Source organism: Euphorbia lathyris, chromosome 8 (genome assembly GCF_963576675.1).
Source record: "Euphorbia lathyris chromosome 8, ddEupLath1.1, whole genome shotgun sequence".
Lineage (NCBI taxonomy): Eukaryota > Viridiplantae > Streptophyta > Magnoliopsida > Malpighiales > Euphorbiaceae > Euphorbia > Euphorbia lathyris.
The window spans coordinates 67,171,827-67,196,529 of record NC_088917.1 but is presented as its reverse complement, the minus strand read 5'-3'; the positions used below and the strand labels follow the sequence as shown (position 1 = coordinate 67,196,529).

Genomic DNA, 24,703 nt, shown 5'->3' with positions numbered 1-24,703 from the left:
TATTATATATTTTAATAAAATTTCATATTAATATTTTTAGAACATACGATATATTTTTTAAAACATACGTTCGAACATATATTTTAACTTTTAGAACACGAACAATGAAGTTTAGAACGTGTGACATATTTTTTTAGAACATACGATTATATATTTTAATTTTTGGAACACAAACTATAAAGTTTAGAACATACGTTATGTTTTTTAGAATATGCGTTATGTTTTTTCGAATATGGGTTATAAATTATATTATAGAACAAATGCAAAAATGATACAGATATTTACTGATTTTTTTAAACATTATATTTAATTTTTAGAACACAAATTATAAAGTTTAGAACATATGTAACATTATTTAGAACACCGTCCTTAACATTTTAAAACATAAATTACAAAAATATAGAGAAATTAAATAAATAAGAAATTGAAGCATGTTATTGGATTTTTTTCTATTAATAATTAATTATTGCACATTTCTTTTTTTTTCTATTAATAATTCATTATTATGTACATTTCTTTTTTTTATTAATAATTCATTATTATATACATTTCTTTTTTTATTAATAATTCATTATTATGTATATTTCTTTTTTTCTATTAATAATTCATTATTATGCACATTTAATCGATATTAATAAATGTATGCATCGAATATTAAACAATAGAAACTACTAGTGCAGTGGTAAGCAGCGTCTAGGATAAACCAATGTACATGATTTGATACATTGCACCATCACTTTGATGTTTTTTTCTATTAAATTAATTATTAAACACATTTATTACATATTAAAGTGTGTCTTGAAGAGGGAAGGGGCAACCCTCACCAGCAGCAATTTTTATATATATAATTTATTTATTACATCATTCGGTCCGATCAATCCAAGTCATTCAGTCCGACCAAATAACCCTTGACCCAGTTATAAATCTGGTTTGACCGATCCAATTCTAATAACATTGGTTTAAGGTAGTTGCTCACAAATTAAAATTTGAGTTATTGCATATTGATTACCCTTATTAATTGGGTCCATTAAATTTAATTTGAACTATTTCCAAAATGAATTTGAATAGTCATGCAAACAATCACCACGCACACAGCTTGATCTTCTCTTCATCAAGAGACCAAATATTAATGCAGATGATGTACTCCTTACAAAGACAACATGAATTTTAATTAATAAATTAGAAAATTATTTAATATCACTTAAATAAAGATATATTTAGTACAAAAAAAAAAATTGTTTAATTTATATTAGATTAAATCAAAATTACATATATTAAATATTATTATAAAATTTAATAAAATTATATAATCATATAATTTTTTATTTTATCCATCAAGTTGATTAAAAATAAAAAGGTTGCATAATTTTATATATCTGTAATAATTTTACAGTTTCTACAATATATTTTTAAATAAAATAAATGTTATAATCCTAAATTAAAATTCTATAATTATATAAAAAAATTAATAAATCAACCAATATCTATTAAATAGATTAATACTATGTGAAGAAAAACGAAATGCAAAATTTACCATTCTATGAAAAAGAATCAAATAGCAAAAATACTGTATGATACCTAATTGCAAGACTAAAAAAAATAAAAAAATAAAATTTAAATTACATTTGCAATATGGAGATAAACTAAGTATTTATTTTCTCCTATTTAGGAGAATAAAAAGAGGTTCTTTTCTGATGCCAGCATCCTTTTTGCAGAAGAAGTTCCAACAATTCTCTCTAGCTGAGAAATCCCAATAACAAATAAATATTGAAGACTTGTAAAGAAAAGAGAAAATCAACTAATCACTCCTAAACAAATTAAGCGTCAAAATGGCTCTGAAATTGACAGTAAGGATGAAATTAAATCAAAATTTAGGTACCAATTCAGTTCTTAAGTTGAATATTCGATAAATTAGCCCAAGTTTGACATTTTTAGATAATAAAACTAATTTGGACTACTTTATCAAATATTAACATCTTCGGGACTGCGTTGCTACCTAAATTTCAATTTGTTGTCTGCCAACTTTAGCCTTTAGGGACATTTGTAAATTTTTGGAGTCCAAAAATAGGAGTGGCAAATTCTAACAATTTATAGAGATAATCCGGCTGACATGATACAATTGGCACAATTATAATTTTTCTTACATTAACATCTTTTAATATGAAATATATGGATAGCATAACACGATTTTGACCCGAACCTGAAATTTCCTACCCTATCCAAAGAGGGATAAATGGTCAATTTGGTCCTTCAAATTGACTCACTTGATCAATTTGCTCCAACATGAATTTTGGCTATTAATTTCATCCACCACTTTATTATTTTATTTTTTATTTTTTGGTCAAATTAATGCAAAAGTGACGCTTCAATAAATGATTTGTGTCTTTTTTTAACATGTGACACTAGGGCTGCAAAATGAGCTGAGCCGCTCGTTCAGCTCGATAAAAAGCTCGGCCGTTTTCTTTCGATTTATAGACGAGCCGAGTTTAAGCACAAAAAACTCAGCTCGAAAACTCGGTTATAGGTTCATGAATAAGCTCAATTATAATGTTCATGAGCAATCTCGGTTCGATTATTGTTTTAATAATAGTATTCCTATAAATGGGAAAATGTAAAACTACGGAGTTATTTATGAAACTTTAGTTTTATAGGTTTCAAAATTATGTAGTTTTGTGTCAAAGAAAATTTTAAATAAACATAATTATGAGCTGTTCGCGGACAAAATTCAAGAATAGAATTAACAAGTTGTTCGCGAGCTGCTCGCAAACAAATAAGCGAGTTGCTCACGAACAGGATGTTGAGATCGAACTCGAGCTCGTCCATTTTATAACGAGTCTAGCATGAGCAGGCCAAAGCTCGGCTCGATTACAACAATATGTGACACGTGTCAATATTGGGTATAATTTGATAAATAAAAAATGAAAAATTCAAGGACCGGATTGAAAGTTAATTTTAGAGCAAACTGGTCATGTTAAAGGGCCAAATTGAGCCTTCATTCCCAATATAAGCAAGCAAAAGCTCTCAGGTGAAAGGACTGGACGGGAACAGTATAAAAAGAGAGAGAAGTCTTACCCGGAGCTGATCAAACTTAGAAAACAGTACAGTGCAAGTCATGTTATTGGCCTCTTCAAGCATACTAACCACCTGCAACAAGTAGGAAAAGGATCAATTCTCATGGGATCAATTTTTTTTTTTAAACAAAGGAAAATTACATCAAAGATGATGAACTCATGAGATCAATTTGTTTCAAAACAAACTTTAGGTATCAATTGGTTTTTTTTTTAAATGGCAGTTGTGGTCAAATCAGTCAGAAGTGACACATTTTAGCATTGGAAACGGAAACCACAATCGTATGCTAATATATGTCACTTTTGGGTTACCTTCACAAAAAATGTCAAGCTGTAGACTAATTTTCAATGTTCATCTGAACCAAGTTGAAGGTTAAACTTAACCGTTTGTCCAATTTTCAAGAGTTATGTATGAACTTACTTCAGGATAAAACTCTTTCCTATCCGGAAGCGAATAGATAATCAAATTTTGAACGCCACGCATCTATTCATCAGAAACAAAACAAAGAAAATGAGGTTACTATTGTATTTGTATCATACCAAATGACTGATTTTGATATTCATATAGAAAAAGACTATTTTCACAAATAACTTGATAAATTCCACTCATGAACCTTGTATCTGCGGTAGAAATGAAATCTCTCTGTATAAAGCATGATCTTCTTCCGTCCTTCAAAGAAGGCAACTCGTGCTCGAGATACATCACTTGGTGTAGTATAGCTAAATAATAAAAGCCAATCTATTAATACAATGGCAACCAAAAGTGGGAAAGTAAATCTGAATGCAAGACTGGTGATTTTCATTTAAAAATGCTTAAGATTGTATAAGATAATTAATGAGAAGGTACAAAGGACAGATTCTTACTCTGCAACCACACAAAATGAGGCATTCTGTGACTTCAAATAGTTACGGAGTCTAACATATTCGAAGTAAGAACTCATAAATACCATAGTTCCTCCCTGCATCATTGTTCCATGGAAGCATAAAGTTCAGCTCTATGAAGATTCATGCTGTTTCATCCATCAAAAAAAGATATATATACAAAAAATACCTGAACAGAATCTTTTATCTTTGGAAACACCTGCATCAGGAAAAACACCACTTTTATCTTCATGTTTGTCAACAGAAAAATGTGAAAACAAATTTTGTTCCAGTAAAATCACAAAACCTTTAATTCCCTTAACTGAGCATGACAGAGAAACAGAGAGAGAGAGAGAGGAGGGGAAGAAGAAGAGAGCACAAGCATGTGCTAACTTTCAAAGAAGAAGCTTAAAATAATTGAAACTAGTGTAGGATATATATATGACTCTATCATAAAAGAATAGCAATGGATCATGTGCGGTTCTACCAAATGTCTTAGTTAAATGAATCCTAACTTGCAGGACGGGAATATTTATCCAAACACAACCCAGATTTTATGGCCATCTCCATCACACACCAAACGACAATATATATGTAATTTATAGCAAATTTCACTCCAAATTCATGGTAAATCATAAAAAATCCACAGCATTAAGACCTTCATACAACTGTAGGTGAGACAAAAATTAAGATAATAATGTTGGGCAGCAGAGGGACATTGTCCTATATCTTCTTATCCACCAAATAAGGTTTGTAAAAAAGAAAGAGGTAATTGAGAGAGAAACCTTCTTAACAAAATATTCAAGACGAGCATCATCAGCATCTACTGTAGATTTCACATCAAATCGCTCATAAATCTGCAAAAGGAATATGAGGCATCAACATAAATAGCTTTAATTGAACTCGGATAATAAAATAAGGTGTCAAGCAGTTAATAATGCTTCATACTCCAAGTTACAGTAGGATAGTTTTCTACTTGCACATCAAAATTTCATATAAACTGAATTTAGATATGATTTTGTTTCCTTGTAAGACTAGTTCAGCCAGGTGCACGACCCCTTCCTTGGATGATTAGGATTTAGGAATATGATCTTGATATGAATATAAAAATCAAAATATCCACAAAATGATTTTTCCAATAAAAATAAGTTTCATCACAGATCTCCTTTAGCGCTATTTTCAAAATAAATGTTATCAAGGCTATGTTGATCTTGAAGTGCAAGAACAGTTTAAGCTTGTAAGAGTGGACTAGCACTTTAACAACAATGTCAATAACATAAGAATGTTTTACCTTTATTAAAATATTACCATGATCAATAAGCAAAATTACAATATTTTTAAATTAATTATGGATTTGTACAAGATAATGGTTTATTGTTCATGTAATAATGTAAGCATGGTATGGGTCTTGTAGGTATGGGTTTGCTAGGTATGGATCTCCTCTCTTTCTATGTATAAATATGTGTGTATTCGTAACAAGTTAAAATATATCAATGTGGTACCTTAGTCTACATGGTATCCCATGGATTCCTCTCTATTTCCATGGTATATAACAGTTCAAAACGGAAGTGCAACTATACATGAGCTTGGGGAATTTTGTGATACTACAACTCAAAACCAACTTACTAATGCAGATATAGAGAAATCCCACTCATCTCAACTCTGGTAGTAATACTTTAAATCAACTACTAATTTAACAATGGGAAACATCAACCAGCCATACCTGTCGCACCGGGAGTAATACTTTTGAAAGAACACCTCTATACTCGCACATTGACCTCACCTGCAAATAAAATTTAAGAAATTATCTCCGCAAATTCAGCAAATTGGGAAAAAAAGTAACACCATTTGGGTGCAGGATGATGCATATTTCTTTCTTCATATACAGGAGCACAGAACAAGATAATACATTATCAAACAAAAATCAACAGCAGCACAACAGCCATTAGTTTCTTTATGAGCTTATATAGATCCTAATTTGCACACTTCCAACCATCTGCAGTGAGATTCTTGATAATTGATCAACACAACAACAACAACAAAGCCTTAGTCCCGAAATGATTCGGGGTCGGCTAACATGAACCATCATATAAAACCGTGAAATCAAGTCGTGTCAGCGACACAAATTCGCTCCCTCCACTCCGTCCTATCCACTACCATATTTTTCTCAATTCCCAGTAAAATCATATCACTCTCGATCACCCTCCTCCAAGTTTGCTTAGGTCTTCCCCTACCCCTCACCACTACATCCCTTTGCCACTCTTCGGTTCTCCTAACCGGCGCATCAAGCGCTCTACGTCTCACATGACCAAACCAACTTAGTCGGTTTTCTCTCATTTTATTCTCAATAGATGTGATCCCTACTTTTGTCCTAATTATTTCATTACTCACCCGATCCTTTCTCGTATGACCACACATCCATCTCAACATACGCATCTCTGCCACCGACATCTTATGGATGTGGCAGTGTTTCACTGCCCAACACTCCGTACCATATAACAATGCTGGTCTAATTGCCGTCCGGTAGAATTTTCCCTTCAATCTATTAGGCATGCCGAGGTCACAAAGGAAACCCGTAGCACTCTTCCACTTCGACCAACCAGCTTTAATCCTATGAGCAACATCCCCATCTACTTCTCCATCCGTTTGGATAATAGATCCTAAATACCAGAAGCAATCCGAGGCCTGAACAACTCTCCCATCTAGGGTGATTGTCCCTGCCTCCCTACTCCTATGGCCGCTAAACTTACACTCCAAATATTCTGTCTTACTTTGGTTCAACTTAAAGCCTCTAGATTCTAGAGTTTGTCTCCATAGTTCCAACTTCCTCTCCACTCCTTCTTTCGTCTCATCAACCAACACAATATCATCTGCAAACAGCATGCACCATGGTATACCATCTTGAAGTGAATTTGTTAGTTCATCCATAACGATGGCAAAAAGAAATGGGCTTAGTGCGGAACCTTGATGCACTCCAATCGTAATAGGAAACTCTTCAGTCTTCCCAACACTAGTACGTACACTCGTGCATCCTCCCTCATACATGTCCTTTATGATGTCAATATATTTCCGCGAAATGCCTTTCCTTATCAAGGCCCACCAAAGTACTTCCCTTGGTACCTTATCATATGCTTTCTCCAAGTCAATGAAAACCATATGCAAGTCTTTCTTCTTATTTCGATAGTGCTCCATTAATTGTCTCATTAGATGGATGGCTTCCATAGTTGATCTTCCCGGCATAAAGCCAAACTGGTTTTCCGAGATCTTCACCGTGCTCCTTAGCCTTTGTTCGATCACTCGCTCCCAAAGTTTCATAGTGTGACTCATTAATTTGATTCCCTGATAGTTGGCACAATCTTGGACATCGCCTTTGTTCTTATACAAAGGGATTAAGATACTTTTCCTCCATTCTGATGGTATCTTATTGTTTCTCCAAATTTTGTTGAAGAACGTCGTCAACCATTCGATTCCTCTTTCTCCCAAACATCTCCAAATCTCAATAGGAACGCCATCAGGTGCTTTCTTCAACTTCATCTTACTTAATGCCATTTTAACTTCACCCTTTTGAATTCTCCGCAGGCATTCATGATTTATCATATCGTGATAGATACTTATATCTCCAACATCTTGTCTGCGATCTCCATTAAATAAGTCATCAAAATAGGACCTCCATCGTTCCTTGATATCTTTATCTCCAACTAGGACTTTCTGGTCCACATCCTTCACACATTTAACTTTTCCGAGATCTCGCGTCTTCCTATCTCTCATCCGAGCAATTCTATATATGTCTCTTTCCCCTTCTTTCGTATCCAATCTTGTATACAGATCCTGATTCACCTTTGCTCTAGCATCTCGTATGACCTTCTTTACTTCCCTTTTAGTCTCTTTGTATTTTTCGTAGTTCTCGTCACTCCTACATTTCCCCAATATTTTATAGGATTCTCGCTTACTCTTTACTGTTTGTCGTACTTCTTCTGTCCACCAAGATGTGTCCTTACCCGGTGGCATGCTACCTTTAGATTCCCCTAGAACTTCCTTCGCTACTTCCCTTATACTATGCTCCATCTTAGTCCATATCGAATCTATATCTAAATCCATATTACAAGTCCAAACATCTTTTTTGGTCATCTCATCCACAAATTTTTGTTGATTCTCCCCTTGCAATTTCCACCACTTAATCTTAGTCTCTACTTGTGGTGTTTGTTTTCTTATACATTTCCTACTTCGAAAATCAAGCACCACTGCTCTATGTTGGGTTGTCTTACTCTCACCAGGGATCACCACTACTCTATTCTTGATAATTGATCAATTATATAAATTTAGTTTTATATTAATTTGGCATTGTTTCTTCCTTGTCTTCATACATCATAAGTTTCTGCTACATATATCTAAACTCTTTTAAAATCATCTGATATTCAGGATCCACAGTATCAGTCTCCTGAACATTATATGGATATGATAATCAGTCAGCTAATTATGATCACAAGAAGAGTTGTCCACACAAGATGCAGAACAGCAGAAAGCATGACTTCAATCATCACTCCACTCCACTTGTGACACATGCAACAATCATGGCCTATTTATAGAATGTACTTTGTCTGCCGGCTACAGAGAGAAGACAAAAGCAGAGAATACAAGAACAAAGAAACTTCAAACGCTTATCCCTGCTCATAATACCTATATCTTTAAGTGCATTTGCAATGATTATTTTCCTATAATAGGTTCAGTAATTCAATCTAATTTCTCCCCAATTGCTTATGGTTCTTGATACAGGTAAAAAGGGTACTATCACGATTTTCTGATGCATTATTGTCAGCCTTCAAAATAAGTTGTAATGTTTGCAGCCCAATCCAGCCATAAAAGCCTAAGGGCACCCAAATTCCTCCTACAACACAGATGCATGTGGAAAGCACGGGAAGAAACAGACAGAATAAACATACCTTTCCTTGGTAGTTGACGCACTGGTGATTAAATAAAGCATTAACATCTGAAACAAGAAAGTAAATGAAATAAGAGATCCACTAATGCATGTAACCCATGTGAGACAGAAGCAGTGCACATGCCAGCTGCATCCTTACATGCATAAAAGATCTATACATGAGAAAAGAAAATGCAGATATGTACAACCATAACCCCAGAATATGAGAAGAAATTATCAGAGTTCAACAAAAGCAAGAGAAGTCAACAGAAAACCACCATTAAAAAAAATGAATATAAACAAAATTTCACTTTTAAGATCAATCGGACTCAAGACAGAAAATATTAAAACACTGGTATAAAACACTGATTTGCATTCCGATTAAGTAGGTACAGCTATCAAAATCCAACATATAGTAGGAGAAAAAGATGGCAAGCATATTACCTGGGTTTACATAATGACCTAAAATAATTGTTTGCCGGTAAAATCTTGCATTTCCATCCAGATACCTGAATATGAAACAGTTATGAAATGACATTGCAAGCACATAAACTAAAGAATGCCAATTAAAATGAGGTTCAAGCTCTTTCTTCATTTCAACATGGCATCATAAAGCTACCACAAAAACGAATTACATCAAGGCAGAATGTAAAGAAAAAAAATCACAAAATAACATTATTAATTTGGGTCGATTCTTCATTCTCCGTCCAAACAACAATAATAATTGTACATAGGCAAGGCATGAGCAATGTTAAGTTGGCACCTCCATCACAACCTGACCAGTATACTACATAGTGTAGCGTGTTACGTGTATGAGTAATTAAGAAAATTCTTTCCTAGATGGAGATAGGTCTATGATCTTTGTTATAACTTATTAATACCATTTTTATGTACTATGGGGTTCAAAGGAAAAGAAAACACCAACCAGTATTACTGATCCTAGTCAGCATTTCATGGCTAATACTAATATAGTCTTAGAATCCAATTACCATCTTACAATATTTACCAACGTCAAATTACATGACCAGAATCCATAATAAATAAGATAAAGGGAATTCTGGTAAACTAAAAATGCATGCATGCTGAAACATTTTTGCTTATTTGAACAGATACTAACCATAAGCATGAAACCTAGAGAAAAAGCTTTCATTAGCATCTTGCGAGTGGAAATACCAAGACAATAGGAACGATCAACATACCCCTTTCTTATGCGCATAATATCAGTCCCATGTTGTTTAGATGGTATACAGTTCAGATGTTCGACAACATTAGTGAGGAAGGCCCAATTCTGGATATTGTTTAGAGCAGGAAGAGAAAAAATGAATAAAGACACAAGCCATAATTTTATTAACATTGAATCAACTAATCTAATGATCTACCTGCATTGCTATTACATCTGCATGATCGATAAGAAGAACCTGCTCTCAGCCCAATAAAACATAATGAGTTAATTTGGTTCAAGTACACCAATGATATTCGTGACATGAAAAAATGATGAGGTAAGATATAAAGAAACAATCCCAAGTCCCATTAAATATATACAAGTTAGAATTTTTCTACCTCTATAGAAGAAAGAAAATCCACATCAAATTCTTTATTCTCCACAGCCTTCTCTATTCTCTGACCACAAGAAAAAATGTTGTAAATCAACTATTAATAACACCATATGCTAAAGTAGAAGCTTATTGACTGTTGAAAAACACTTCCAAACAATTACTTGATATTTCTATCTTTCTACTTTTCCTTTGTTTTTGTTTTTTTTTGTACTTTTTATTGAAATTAAGACTAAGATACAACTCTTGATTGTATTTTACCAATTATCTCATGAACTCTAAATCTTGAAATAAATCCAATGACATAATTGTTACTCCCTCCATTCCATTATATAAGTCATTCTAGGGTGTTTCACACAAATTAAGAAATACAATTAATGTAGAGTCAAATTAATGTATTTACATTGGTTAACTAAAAAAATTCTCTCTCATGTAATGGTTGGGGAATAAGCCTTGGAATGTTCAAAAACACATGGATCAAGACGAAAATGTAATGCTTGGGCCGAAAAACTAAACTAAAATTTCTTGGAAAAAAACTCATTTACTACTTATAAAGTGGAACAGAGTGAGTGATAAATAAGCATTGGCTAGATCTAAGTCCCTACCTATGGAGCTGTCTCAATAAAATGAAAAGGCGAAATTTTGCAGCATTTGAATTTCTAATTTTTTAGAGTGGTTATAGGAGTGAAATATTAACATTAACAATAGATTTTTTGTATTTCAGTTTAGCTATTAGTAATATATTTACTTCAATTGGACGGCACAAAATTCAAGTACTTAACTCTCATTTTTCTGCTTATGTTCACACAACACAGTATGCTTTAGGCCTAACAACCAAAAACTTCGGTTGTCCACAATAATATCCTATTCTATCACTTTTAGCCCAAACAGTTACTATATCACGTGATATCAATTTTAGTTTTAGTCTATCTAATACACCAAAATAAAAACGTATATAATTAGCTCCTCCAGTGACATTGAGCACAAACCAATGTTCAACTAACATAATGCTGGACTCCACCTTCTCAATATAGAGACACTTAAAAGAACATATGATCTCTTCAAGTAGAGAGAACAGTAAACTCAATATTTCATATGTCATTGTTCCTCCACTTGCACCAAATAGTTGCCATATAAAAGGACAAAAAATAAAAAGAGAACCCGGCAATGCAATCCTTACACGATGCAAACAAACAGGAGAAGCAACAATCATGTCTGAGGAATAGAAATCACTGTATAACTTTATGCTCCTCCTACAATATAACAAAAGAACTGTGAATTGAAAAGACAGAATAAAGAAGTACATGCAAATCAATTCTTATCATGCATAGGTGCTGTCATATTAAGACATACTCAAAAATCAATTTTCCTAAATGAAAAACCGATGCAGGTTTGTAAAATGTTAAAGGCCTTAAAAAGTTCATACAAACAGGCACAAAAGAACATAACTAAATACTATAGAGTGCAAAAACTCAGATTTTACATGCGAATACAAATTAATAAATTATCATCGTCGCAAATGATACCTATGTGCATTCATAATTTAAATGCCTAATGCCCCTGGGCCTGGACTAAAATTTAGATTCCAAAATAAAATACACCATAATGCCATTAGAACATTGAAATCTATCTGTCTGTAATAGTCACATTATAACAAACATAAGACGTGATATATCAATACAAAAGAAAGGAATTACCTAGTGAACTTGATGCCTATCATGAAGTCATCATCATAATTTCCACTAAAAAGTGCTTGATGATCAAATGGTTTTGAAGATTTCGCAGATTTTGAATTTCCAACACTTTGAGCAAATTCATCACTGTCTTCATCTTCTTGACTTCCATACTCATCATAGAAACGATCAGCATGTTCTACATTTACCTATGATAAATGACATAAGAATAAATCTATATTGGTTAATAAAGTACTTTGAAGAAATACAGATGAAGAATATGGAGACAAATATAAAAGGGGAAGGGCAACATTACAAAATGATGTTCGCAAATTTATATATGAGCATAGTCAAACACCAATCTAGGGTATTATAACTGACTAAAAATTTCTCAGTTCTGCACTTTTGTGTGGGAAACAATTTCTGCATTAAAATCATAAATCAGAGAAACCAAGCCACAGAAAAATCAAATACAATACAAGCAGTTAGGAATGAGAGGAAATGCCATAATCTTCATTACCCACATCAGTCTGCATAAGTTTATATCAAAATGATGTAGTCTAATTGAGGATGAAAATCAGTTTTATTTTTTTCCTATTTTCTTGAGAAGGATAATTGGTCCTTAAACAGCTAAACAAATAGGGAGGAACAATTATTCGGAAGATCCAGAGGTTAACATAATTTTTAGACCTGCAATGGGTTTGAACAAATGCAAAGCAGAGAGGAGAATCAAGGGGTTTCAGGAACTTCATAAAAAAAAAACATCCCATATGGTTACATATTGTCTATGCGCACAGAATAGGTGAGGTAATAGCTAAACAAATAGGGAGGAACAATTATTCAGAAGATCCAGAGGTTAACATAATTTTTAGTTTTAGACCTGCAGTGGGTTTGAAAACAAATGCAAAGCAGAGAGGAGAATCAAGGGGTTTCAGGAACTTCAAAAAAAAAGAAAGCATCTCATATGGTTACATATTGTCTATCCGCACAGAAATAGGTGAGGTAATAGCATGTGAACCAGCCAAAAGAAAAATCAAGAGGAATACATATTGTTCATCTAGGGAGGAAAATCTTAACAGACCTCAATCTATGATGAAGACAAATCAATAATAGCATATGACTTACAAAAACTTGTTAATAATATAACTAAATCATATCATGTCTTACATAAGGAGTTTGCAAATTCAAAACAATCAAATATTCAAATGAACAAAATATACCTTGTAAGCTTGAGGAGTTAGTTGTATTAGCCTCTTAACCAATCGAAGTGCTATATTTCTAAATGGCAAGAGGATCAAAACCTGTACAACATTGAAACAAGAATTATGGTCCATAAATACAAGGTTGAAATAAAAATGAGGGCCCAAAGTTCAAGCACTTGTATCATTATAGTAGAGAAAATATTTATTTTTCTCATGCAACTAGCTAGACTTGAATAAAAAATTATACAGTAACCTCAAAATCAAGCTCTTGTAGATTTAAACTACCATCATAATTTGCTGGACCAAGAGTGAGAACATAATGCAGCTACTAACTTTGACATGCTTTGTGGTAATATAATCAAAGCATGTCAAAGTTTTTTTTAGTTATTGTATGGACAAAAAACAGTGGAACAGACATGGCTTGATAGAGTTATAACCATAGTTGTGAAAGGCACAAGGCTCAGATGCGCGCCTGAGCGACACAAGGCGCACCAAAAAAAACTAAAATATAAAATTATAAATAACAACACTTAACATATTTAAAATGACACAAATAGTAAAATAACACCAATCTTAATCATAAAATGCATGAGATAAATTCTAATTAACTAAACATAATTATAATTCATAATAAAATTTAAATCTAAAGACCAAAGTTCAACTTCAACTAAACGCTAAGTTAATAACTAATAGTCTAATAATAACTACTTTTCCTCAAGCAAGACTAAACTCTTTCTGTCTTTATAGTCCCTATTCATCATCAAAGTCACCATTACCATCATCACTACAATGCCCATAATTTAATCAAAGCTACAAAGCAAATTAGAAGAACCTTCTACACAGTACCTTTGGACGAGTAAACCCACGATCAAGGTAACCATCAACTAGTGATGCATCATCGGCACTCTCTTGATTCTTGGCCAGTTTAGAATCATTCTTTTTTAAAAGATCTCTACTCGAGAAAATGTGATTGAGCTGCATGATTATTTTATTTTCTTATTAGAATTTTAGTTCTTCCCAGATAATACCAAATCAAATATACCAAGGAATAAAGGTGTGCATACTGACAAAATGCATAATGTACGCATCCATGATACTTGAGTCTTCTTCCTGGCCTTTGAGATAAAAAGGTTTTTTATTGCAGTGCAGTATATCCATGTAGCTGTTGCCTACCAAAAAAAAAAGTAAGGGTAAACAGAACATGTCATGATTTGCTTCACTTAAGTGTGAGAAAAAAAGCGACAACAAGAAAAAATATGACTGGAGATGCATTACACGTGATTCAAGTTCATAGCATGACAAACAAATAACAGTATTTAAAATTGACAAGTCAACAATAAAGTATACTATTATAAAAAAAAAAGTAACACCTAATCTCTTCAACTTTTCAAAAAAAGTTGCATATAGATGATACATAAAAGACATTTTAGGAACCCCCTTTAGATCCCCTTTCGGTGCCTTAATCATAGATCATTATGCATTAACACATAATTTCCATGGATAAGAGAATGACATTAAACAAACAAGGTAGCTGAAAAGATATGGTTGACAACAATAGAAGGCTTACAGAGGGAAAAGAAAAATCTTTGCTTAGATGAATAAAAATCACTGCCTCCAGATGTCTTGTATACATCCAACCAATGCTTATATAATTTCAGCTTTAGACCATGACTAGAATCTAAGTCAACACCCTGAAAAAGAAAGAAGTAAACAAATAATGAAATATATGAATGTTTGGAATATTTAAAACTCTAGCAAGCAAAGAAAAAATGGAAACAACAGGTTTTGAACAAGGCTGCCAGTAAAATAATCTTGGGACCATCTTGCATTTCTCCTGTCCTCAAAGTTAACACATGAGATTCCTTAGAGACGTCCCAAATGAACTAATCAAGCCCTTTCTAATATTACTTAAAACGGAGGGGTGGTCAAATGCAACTTAGAAAAAATTTGCTGTTGACTGTACATGAATAGAGCAGCAGAAAACATATAGAAATGATAAATTGATAACATATCTTGCAAACCCAATCAGAAAATCCACATAAAGACAAGTGAAAAATGATATATTACACTGGTGAAAAGATAGTAGGAAAGCACCTTCAAGAAAAGTTCTCTTGTTCCTAACAACTTGCAATTGAGGATGTCTGTTGCAGGGACTTCCCATTTATATTCCCATTTTTTTTTAGATAGATTCTGAACTTCTTCTTCTGATAAAATGTAGCCCAAGTGTTTGTAAAAAGAACTGCACAAAGAATTGACCATTAGCTTTAAGGCAGGGAAGAAAACAACAAAAGCAAGAATTAGACGCACAACGGATTTAAGAAACAAATATCACCTCAAAGAAGTATTTTAGGTTGTAGAGACAGAAAATGAGAGAAGTAATGTATATTTGATTAATAGAGAGACTACTCAACTTATACAGGTTTCGGAATCTAAATAACGAAATAGGGTAAATGCTAAATCCCTATGATTTCTTTATGGGTAAATAATTTATTAGTCCCTACATTATTAACTAACACAATGTCTCGTACTTTCAATAATACATTACAAGGTCCTTAACTTTTATTCTATTCAAAAGTTTAGTCCCATAATCCATTTAATAACTGATTTGCCCTTTACCTTTAAAGGTAAATTGCATTTTTTATACCTAAACTTTAGCATGTTTACACTTTGATACCTGAGATTTATTTTTACATTTAAAAACTATTATTTTAAATATTAAAAATACACTTTTATATTTTTACTTTTTTCAAAAAGAAAAAATTGTTCTCAGCATGTATTTTTCTCTCCTATCCCACCTAATTTTAATAAAAACAATATATTCAAATATTTAAGCATATAAAAAGGTATTAAAAACTATTATTTTAAAATATTATTCTTGGTATTAATTTATTTAAATTTTAATTTTACACTTAATAATGCCAAGAACATATTAACAAAAATAAAAATATAAAAATATATTTTTTTAATATTTAAAATAATACTCCCTCCATTCTTTTTTATATGTCGTTTAAGGTTTTTCATCAAGACCAATGCAATATTAATGAGACTATTAAAATGACTAATGTACCCTTAATACTTTTCTCCTGGATCTCTACTTTCTATGCAAAATTTCTCTCTCTTATTAATTTTTATGACTTAATTAAGATAATTTGCATTAATAACTATATCTCTCTCTTACAATAAATAGGGGCAAATTAGAGAAAGTATTGTAAAAAGTGCATTGGTAATACAAAACGACATATAAAAATGAACAAATTCAAAAGTCCAAAACGTCATATAATAAAAAACGGAGGGAGTAGTTTTTAAGTGAAAAAATAAATTTCAGGTATTAAGTGTAAACATGATAAATTTTAGGTATAAAAAATGCAATTTACCTTTGACAAGTAAAGGAAAATCATTCATTTAAATGGATTCGGGACTCAACCGTTAAATAGAACAAAAGTTAAGGACTTTATAATGTATTATTGAAAATACAAGGACTAAACAGTGTATTAGGTAACAATATAGGGACTAATAAACCCTTTCTTTATTTACAGCTATTACGCTACCTACTTTCTATGTACAGACTCTATCTGTAACATAGATTACAAAAATAAATAAATTATGTTAGACGAGAAGTAGAGAGAATAGCATTGCTTCATAATTACATTATTTTGTGAATATAATTTATAATATACATCCCTAATGCCAACTAGAATTTAAATTTTCCCCATAAGGTCATGTGCTATTAAGTCTTATTCTACAGATATTCAGCAACAGCCAATTTACTCAAAACAACTAGCAAGCACCTTGAGTCAATCACAAATCATGACTTCTTGAAGATATGTGATTTTTGATGTTAAGAAATCTTACTAGGATAAGAAAATAGCAGTATTATTATACCTATTTTCTTTGACATTCAAAAAGCAAAATCAAATAAAAGCAGGAACATATACTCTCGATGTTGCATATGATAGAAACATGATGGCTTGCATTTATTCATATAAACAAGTTGAAACAGTTATGAGATGTAAATCCACATCAGTTGCTGAAAAAATCCATGCCTATACAAAAATCTCGATAGACCAGTTCCAATAAAATTGTAAGCCCAGTCCCCAATTCACATCCTAACTTGAAAGCAACACAAATGTAGTCAAACTAATACTATTTGATTGAAACATGCAAATAGAGATAAATAGAAAACTAATTTCTGTGTATTAATTGGAGAGAATAGTAACCGGTATATTAATTAAATCTCTCTTGAATGAGAGAATGCAAGTCTGCATAGGTGTACAAGATAGAGACCTAGTACAACTAGAAATAGAATAGTTTAGGATAGATTGTTATAATAAACACAGTAGACAACCTAAGTATAGATAATTACTCAAGGATAAAGTAACAATCCTAATAGAATTAGGATAACATCGAAACATTAGGCTTCACATCTAATATCATCACTAACAATTTCAAGTTGTAAATTATAATGATAATAGCATTAAAACAATAACAAAAGACACTAAGCAATATAACTTTGGAAGTTACCTTGTAGACTTTTGGGCATTGACACCCAAGTTGTGTTCTTCATCTATATCAGATGCCTCTTTCTCATCTTCTGATTCAGCATCTTCAATTCTATCTCTACTACTCTGCTCTTGCAACTTATTGTCTACTTCATCACTTCTTAAGAACTCATCATCTGTGTCTGGGGACCAACACGAAAAAAAAACAAGGATTATAGAATGAAAAACATAATGGGCACATTGTTATGGAACTTTTATATTAGAGATGCAATATGAATCAGTCACTAGTACTACTCGCATTATCTAATACAATCACAATGACAGCCACAACAGCTATAGCAATATCAATGAAATAGTAACATATAAGCCCATATAACAAATTAAAAATGCACAAAATTTGCACGCATGAGTAATAAAAGGAAAACCTAAAAATTTATTTTACCTTCTTCACTAGCATCTTCCTCTTCACTAAGTGATCCAGTATCATCTTCTTCAGAGTCACTTCTACCTGCTTCGTCTCTTTTTCTATTTTCAATATGAAAAAGTATTAATCATGAATGTTTCAAACACCTAAGCGTCTGCTTAGATGGAGAGTTTGGAAGAATTAGAGAAAGGGTTAAAAACAAAGCTCATTCAGAAAGAAGGGTTTAGAGGGGCAAGGGTTTACATGGGTTAAAAATTCTCATTTCCTTCTAATTTTTGCATCCCCAAAATGGAGTGTTTTGAAGGTTAAAACCTTTTCCATTTCCATCCTTTTAAAACTCTTCTCTCCATCCAATCAGACCCTTAGTGTTACATATGGTTAGAGAATAAACAAAAGTTATTGATGATTTAATTAACAATTGGCAATGAGAGTTTTACATATGGTTAGAGAATAAACAAAAATTATTGACGATTTAATTAACAATTGACCATGAGAAATAACAGATGAAACCTTGTATTAAATTTATAATTGTTGATACCTATTATTCTTATTATAGCAGAATTTAGTATAAGTAATGCATCATTTAAACAGTACTCTATCACTTATTGAAATTCATATAAGCTTATGCAAATAGAAAAAAAAAGTTTAGCACATAAAACAATAACAAATTCAAGAAGGCCTAGTGAACATTAAAAAATTTGACATGGTACACAATCTTAGACAACCTGACAAAATGACAACTACTGACCAATTATATAACAGCCAGTTGGAGGGACAACATGGCTCACAATCTTAGAAAAGAAATTACGTAGAGATCAATAAAAGAAAACCTATTTCCATCTGAACTATGAATAATAAGAAAGGGAACAATATGAAGCCACTTATTCCTTTCATTGGTCACAGTGGAGCTTTAGGTTTCTTTGACACTGCTCAATAGAATTTTTCACCCTTTAATTGTATAATTTTTGTATTTATTTATTTATTCTGATCAAGTTTATTTTCTGATTGTTAATTGTTTCAATATAAAATAAATTTAATAATTGACCTGAAAAGAATGAACCGAAAATGAGTGTGATTACCTCTTCTTATAAGCATTAGCAATGGATTTGTTGCATGACTGCAGTGTCATTAGCAAATTATCATACGTTGATGACTCTTTTTGAGCTACTTCTGAATCAGCAGCTCCAGATTCCCCTTCAGAGAAATCTTCTGTATTACACAGCAATTAAAAATTTCAATATTAAAGGCAAAACTCACATATAACAATTTCTAGAACCTAAAACGAAAAACTCATAAGTTGAATTGCTTTCTAGATCTAAAGCAAATCCTCAATCAATCAATAAAACATCCAGCAATCGACGTGAAAAAGTTTGTTTTGAGAGTTATTAACAAAATGAGGAAGAGATACATGCCTGAAGAAGCTGGAGAAGGGTCATCACTAGTCTCTTCTTTCGTACTATCATTCTTTTTCACATTTTTACTTTTGTTGAAGTTCTCTAGAAATTTGTGCTTTTTTAGTCCTGCTTAAAAAATATACATATGCATAATAACTGGCCAACAGGCAAAAATAGGTTCGAAAATTAAATATAAAAGAAGCATGCAGAAAGTATAAACCAAACTATCTTCAATACTAAAGCATGTATTAACTATTCACATTGGATCTTTTCTAATTGCAACTATTCTGCATCCATCAAACGCAAAGCACTTCATTTGCTTTAAGAATAATAGAGTTTAATGTTAAAGTTAATTTTATGAAGATTCAAATAAATAGATTTTCTATGTAATTAGATTCATGAATTAATATTTACAAATGTAGTTAACAAAAGACTATTGAAACATATATGACCCCAAGTAACAATTCAAATATGGTTTTTATCTTTTTGAAAAAGAAAAAATTCCAAGTTCATATTTTTTTATTCTTTAAACTAATTAAACAAAACTACCCAAGTTGAATTTATATGTATATGAACTCGACTCTGTCCCCAACAATAAATCAAATTTTACTTTCAACTACTACAAATTCTCCTTTCCATTTCAAAAAATAAAAAACTAATTGAAAACAAAAACCAAAGGAAATCATAGGAAAACCTACCTTGTTTTCTTTTGAATTGTTTCCCCATAGGACTATGACCTTTTGTTCAATTTGAGAGAGAGGAACTACACGCCAAGCAGCAATAGTAACTGCCTCTGTTCTAACCTGAAAGAATAGCAAATCAAACACATAAGCTGAATCTCGTTGCTAAACTATATGCCCTGCTCCAACCAATCCAAAATGAAGATCCAATCAGGAAAACCTGGCATGGACTTTGTGAGTGTGATTTTTAAAGGTCAGTGTTTGACTTCCTTTGACAATGTGGTTGCCATTACACTTCTGACAGAAGAAAATCATCATTTTTTAGCAAGTACTACATGAACCAAGGGTATATGGGGTATACAAAGTCTAAGACTGTCTATAACAAGTTAAACAAAATCCACTTGTAATATGGTAATTATCTTACAGTGTAGTTCTTAATGGCGACACCATGGCACAAGGTTCAAGGCTAGTTTATTGTGTTCGCAAACAAAATAATAGCAAGTTTAGCAAATGAAATAATATCAGTTTACATGCTTAGACAATTCATTGGCAAAAATGGGAGAATCTTTGCAAGAGCAAGTTTTATGGAGAGGTCGATTTCCACGATTTCGATGCCGCGGTCCTTCTTTCCACAATCCACTATAAACTTCTTAGCAAACTCCAAGGACCCATTATCTCTATACTATCTCTCAAGGATGTTGCAAGGTGTAGAACACCGTTATACTCCAGTTGAGAAAGAATGTATTGCGCTTATGTTTGCAGTACAGAAGCTAAGGCACTACTTACTGTCTAACACGGTGTATCTGGTCTCGAAGGTCAATCCTCTCATAGCAGGAGTAAGAGTCTAAAATGTTACAGATGGTACGGGGTTGCGACACCTGATAAAAGCCTTTATTTTCGAATAAAAAGCATAAGAATCCAATTTCTTATCAGTAAGAATCCAAATTCTGCCTAATAATAGAAAGTAGAGATTTTTTGCTAATAAAAGATTATAAAGGTTCAGGGAAATTGCATAGTTTTACTTCTAAAATACATCTAATTAAAGTCAAGAAAATGCAACATCAAAAGCTTATTCTAAAATTCTATTACTAATTTCTCCCGAAGTGAAGAAGAGAAGAAGGTGCTAAGTTCGTCTTTTCCTTACCTTTTTACTAGGTATTTTTGTACTTTCGAATGTTAACTTGTGCAACTATCTGGTGATATTGACTTTATCTATAAAGGTTTTTAGGATAATTTTCTATTTTCTATGTCTCGCTACCGGTTTTATCTTATTCAAGATAAAAGACTTTCAGGTTTCTATTTTCTATCTCCCTTACAAGTTAAGTTCATAAAGAAGGATGATCTACCTCAGTTTTTAGATGAAACGCTACCTGATTGTAATACTAATTGATTCTTTCATCGTGTTTGATTGAAACACTTTCTTGATTGCTAACCCCAAGCGAAGAGCTTATTCTTTTCCTCGGCTGCCGAAGCATCCTATAATATAATGTCAAATGAAAGAAAAGCTGCAGGCGAGACAGATGCCGATTCTATCTCTGCCAACTATCTCTTTATAGCTGGATTATCTCCATCAATAGCAGCTCGCTTGTAGCCTCTTCTGTGCCTGTACCCGTACCGGCTTGAGTAGCCGAAATAGGGGATTGGAGAGCTGTGGAAAGACTGGAAGATGGAAGTTGTTGAACGAGAGGGAACGAGGTATGGGGTAGTCCGTTTGTACGAACCAGGAGTGGGCTTCCTTGCAGAGTAATGGAATATGAAAAAATCCTCCCTAAGGCTCACCTTAGCAAGCTTCAAATTACTTTTCAGTTATCCCCAACCATTGAGTATGCGCTATATTCATATCTACGTGGGCACTATCTATCATGATTGGTCGTCCTAAGGTAAGTAAGGTTAGGTTACAAAGTAACTATACTTCCTATTCCTAAACTTCAACTTTCATGTGTTAAGCGTAACCTTAGGAGGACAAATGGACGGACAGATATTCGCAAGAAATGGGTTGTGACAGTGCCACTAAATAGTAAACTAGGGCGTAGGCTTACGATACGAATCGTATCGGGAAAGATGTGCATCACAGAAGTTGCTGCTATCGAATAGCCTGCTATTCTTTTCGTTTCGGCAACGGCAATAAAATAAGACGTCGAAGGCAGTAATGGTTTTTCTTATCGATTACAAGGCAGGCCGGTGGTCGACTAACCAGCAATTTTATTATGCTTTACTAGGCTTCTAAATATCTATCAAGACAGATGAGGCAATAGCGGTCTGAGGGAGATGAGAATGGGAGCTTTGAATAAAATAAACCTTTCAATGAGAAAAAAATATGACATTGAATGCTTGCTAATGAGTTCGGTAGCAGCCTACTTTCTATAAGGAAGCGACAACAGGCATGTGAAAGGAAGCTACTTACCTTCGAACTGAGATTTCTTCTCTATACAATCAAAAAGTAGTACATGAAATTTTATAGGAAAAGTACACGGGACACTCACTTATCTATAGCTGTGCAGTAGGAGGCGTTGAGGCTGGGCAGTCAGAGGCTTTGAGGCGGCGCAAGACTTGGCCACGGCGGAAGCAAGGTATTCAGGCCGCCGTAGGAATGGGGAAGAAAGGCGGGTGGCGGCAGTCGGAATGGGGAATAAAGCAGGGGCTGGGAAAGAAAGAAGAGCAAATCGCGATTTTGGGGTTTTAGGCCTGTTTGTTTGGGGGGTTCTGTGCGAATAAAAATAAAACATTTTATATTTTTTCAGTTTATTAATTTTTTAGAAAAAAAAAAAAAGATAATTTTAATTTTTTGTTTTTTAAATAAAAACCTGGGTCACTACAATTTGTTGAGTTGCGGATTCAACAAACGGGAATGGTTCAGACAGGTTTTCTGGCCAGTTTTTGGTCGAACCGGTCGGTCCAGTCCGAACCTACTAACATTGGTATTGAGTAGACCTCGGCATGGGCCGGGCTCGGACCGGACCTATCGGGCTTTTAATAAACCCTGACCAGCCTAAGCCCACATTAATTAGAGCCGGACTCGGGCTCAGGCCTAAAAAAGAATTTCAAGCCTGTCTGCACAAGCTCATATCTATATTAAAAAAAATCAATTAAAATGAAATACTAATTTTTTTAATAAAAAATAATAAACATAATAGTTAATAAGTCTTAGAAAATTATAATAGACTAATAGTTAAATTCGAAATAAAATTACAGCATTTAGGGTTAGGAGGAGATGGATTGGAAAGTATATATATGAGGGTAAATAAATATTATAATATAATTTACAAATATATATAGAGAGAACGGGTGGGGCCGGACCAGGCCCGACGAGTATTTATATAGCCCAAGCCCGCCCATTTTCTAGACGGGTTTATTCGGGCTTGGGTCGGGCCGAGCCTGACACCAATTTTATGTGTCCAGGTCCGGCTAAATGGGTCTGGGCTCAGGCCGGACGGACGGGCTCATCGGCCCATGCCGAGATCTAGTTATTGAGTAATGAAGTGATTGATTTCCCGAGGACCAGTCCTCGGTCATACTTTTAGGTTAGGCAAGTTGTTACGGCATAGAGAATATCGCATGCAGGAATATCAGCAGCAAATTCCCTTATAGATTGAGGATGATGAATTTAAAAAAAAAAAAAAAACTAAACCCTAACTTGTATTTTAATGTAATTAACGTTCTACTATTCAAGTAATTAGGTCCCTAATTGTACTATTTCTCGAGTAATTCAAAAGAAAAAATTTAATAGGGTAAATTCTAAAAAAATTGTGGTTGCTATTTTTGTGAATGGTACGTTTTTGGTTTTTTTTTGCGAGACCAATAGATGATTGATAAAAACATGGATTTTTAGTTTAACATTATAAAAATGATTGTTAACGACTTCAAAATGGAAAATTTCAAGAATTAAAAGTGTTTAGTACCACATTTACTATGTGGTGTGATTGAATTCTGCGAGTTCACGTGTCAAACTGCAACCGTACATAAGCAAGGTGAAATGGGGGTCATTGTCCGGTGAACTCACTCTGATGCTTAAGTGAGTTTATGAAATGATTGGAGGATGATCACAATCACTAAACAAATGTAAAGTTAATAGAATGAGTGAACTTGTGTACCTTGAACTGAACTTACTCTATTTATACTTATGTTGCGCTATAGAATACAATTATAGATTATAGAGTGGGGGCACATATCTCATGTTGATATGAGGAAATGTGCCCAAATATCCTTCAAGCCCATTAGCCTCATGATTCTCAGAAGGGCGTGATTATGGTAACAATTAGATCATTTATGAATTAAGTTTCCTGGTACGCAATCATATTACTTTATTTCGCTGAGGAGATACCACGTCCTCTTTATCTTTGAGGGTTGGCGTGTGCCTCTTAGACGTCATATGGCAAACTTATATTCAACTAATATCATATATCCCTCGAATCTAATTTACCATTATTTAGG

The 24,703-nt window shown here is 33.1% G+C and overlaps 1 protein-coding gene across 2 annotated transcripts; it reads right to left on the bottom strand.

The window, feature by feature from the left end:
- Window positions 1-1,471: 1,471 nt before the first annotated feature.
- Window positions 1,472-22,961, bottom strand: LOC136202835 (protein NUCLEOLAR FACTOR 1). Of its 2 annotated transcripts, none has more exons than XM_065993754.1 (26): window positions 22,756-22,961; window positions 20,291-20,395; window positions 19,611-19,721; window positions 19,278-19,407; window positions 18,217-18,299; window positions 17,797-17,956; window positions 15,370-15,514; window positions 14,843-14,966; window positions 14,344-14,444; window positions 14,122-14,250; window positions 13,294-13,374; window positions 12,098-12,282; window positions 11,581-11,653; window positions 10,408-10,467; window positions 10,227-10,265; window positions 10,047-10,135; window positions 9,292-9,356; window positions 8,870-8,916; window positions 5,653-5,712; window positions 4,715-4,786; window positions 4,120-4,149; window positions 3,933-4,027; window positions 3,683-3,788; window positions 3,490-3,552; window positions 3,073-3,144; window positions 1,472-1,740 (listed from the first exon to the last, which is right to left on the bottom strand). In XM_065993754.1, exons 2-26 carry the CDS (start codon window positions 20,316-20,318, stop codon window positions 1,666-1,668), a joined length of 2,223 nt encoding a protein of 740 aa, XP_065849826.1. In that variant the 5' UTR covers window positions 20,319-20,395; window positions 22,756-22,961; the 3' UTR covers window positions 1,472-1,665. The 2 variants fall into 2 exon arrangements, with proteins under 2 accessions (XP_065849826.1, XP_065849827.1); XM_065993755.1 differs by having other exon boundaries at window positions 19,611-19,718.
- Window positions 22,962-24,703: the final 1,742 nt, after the last annotated feature.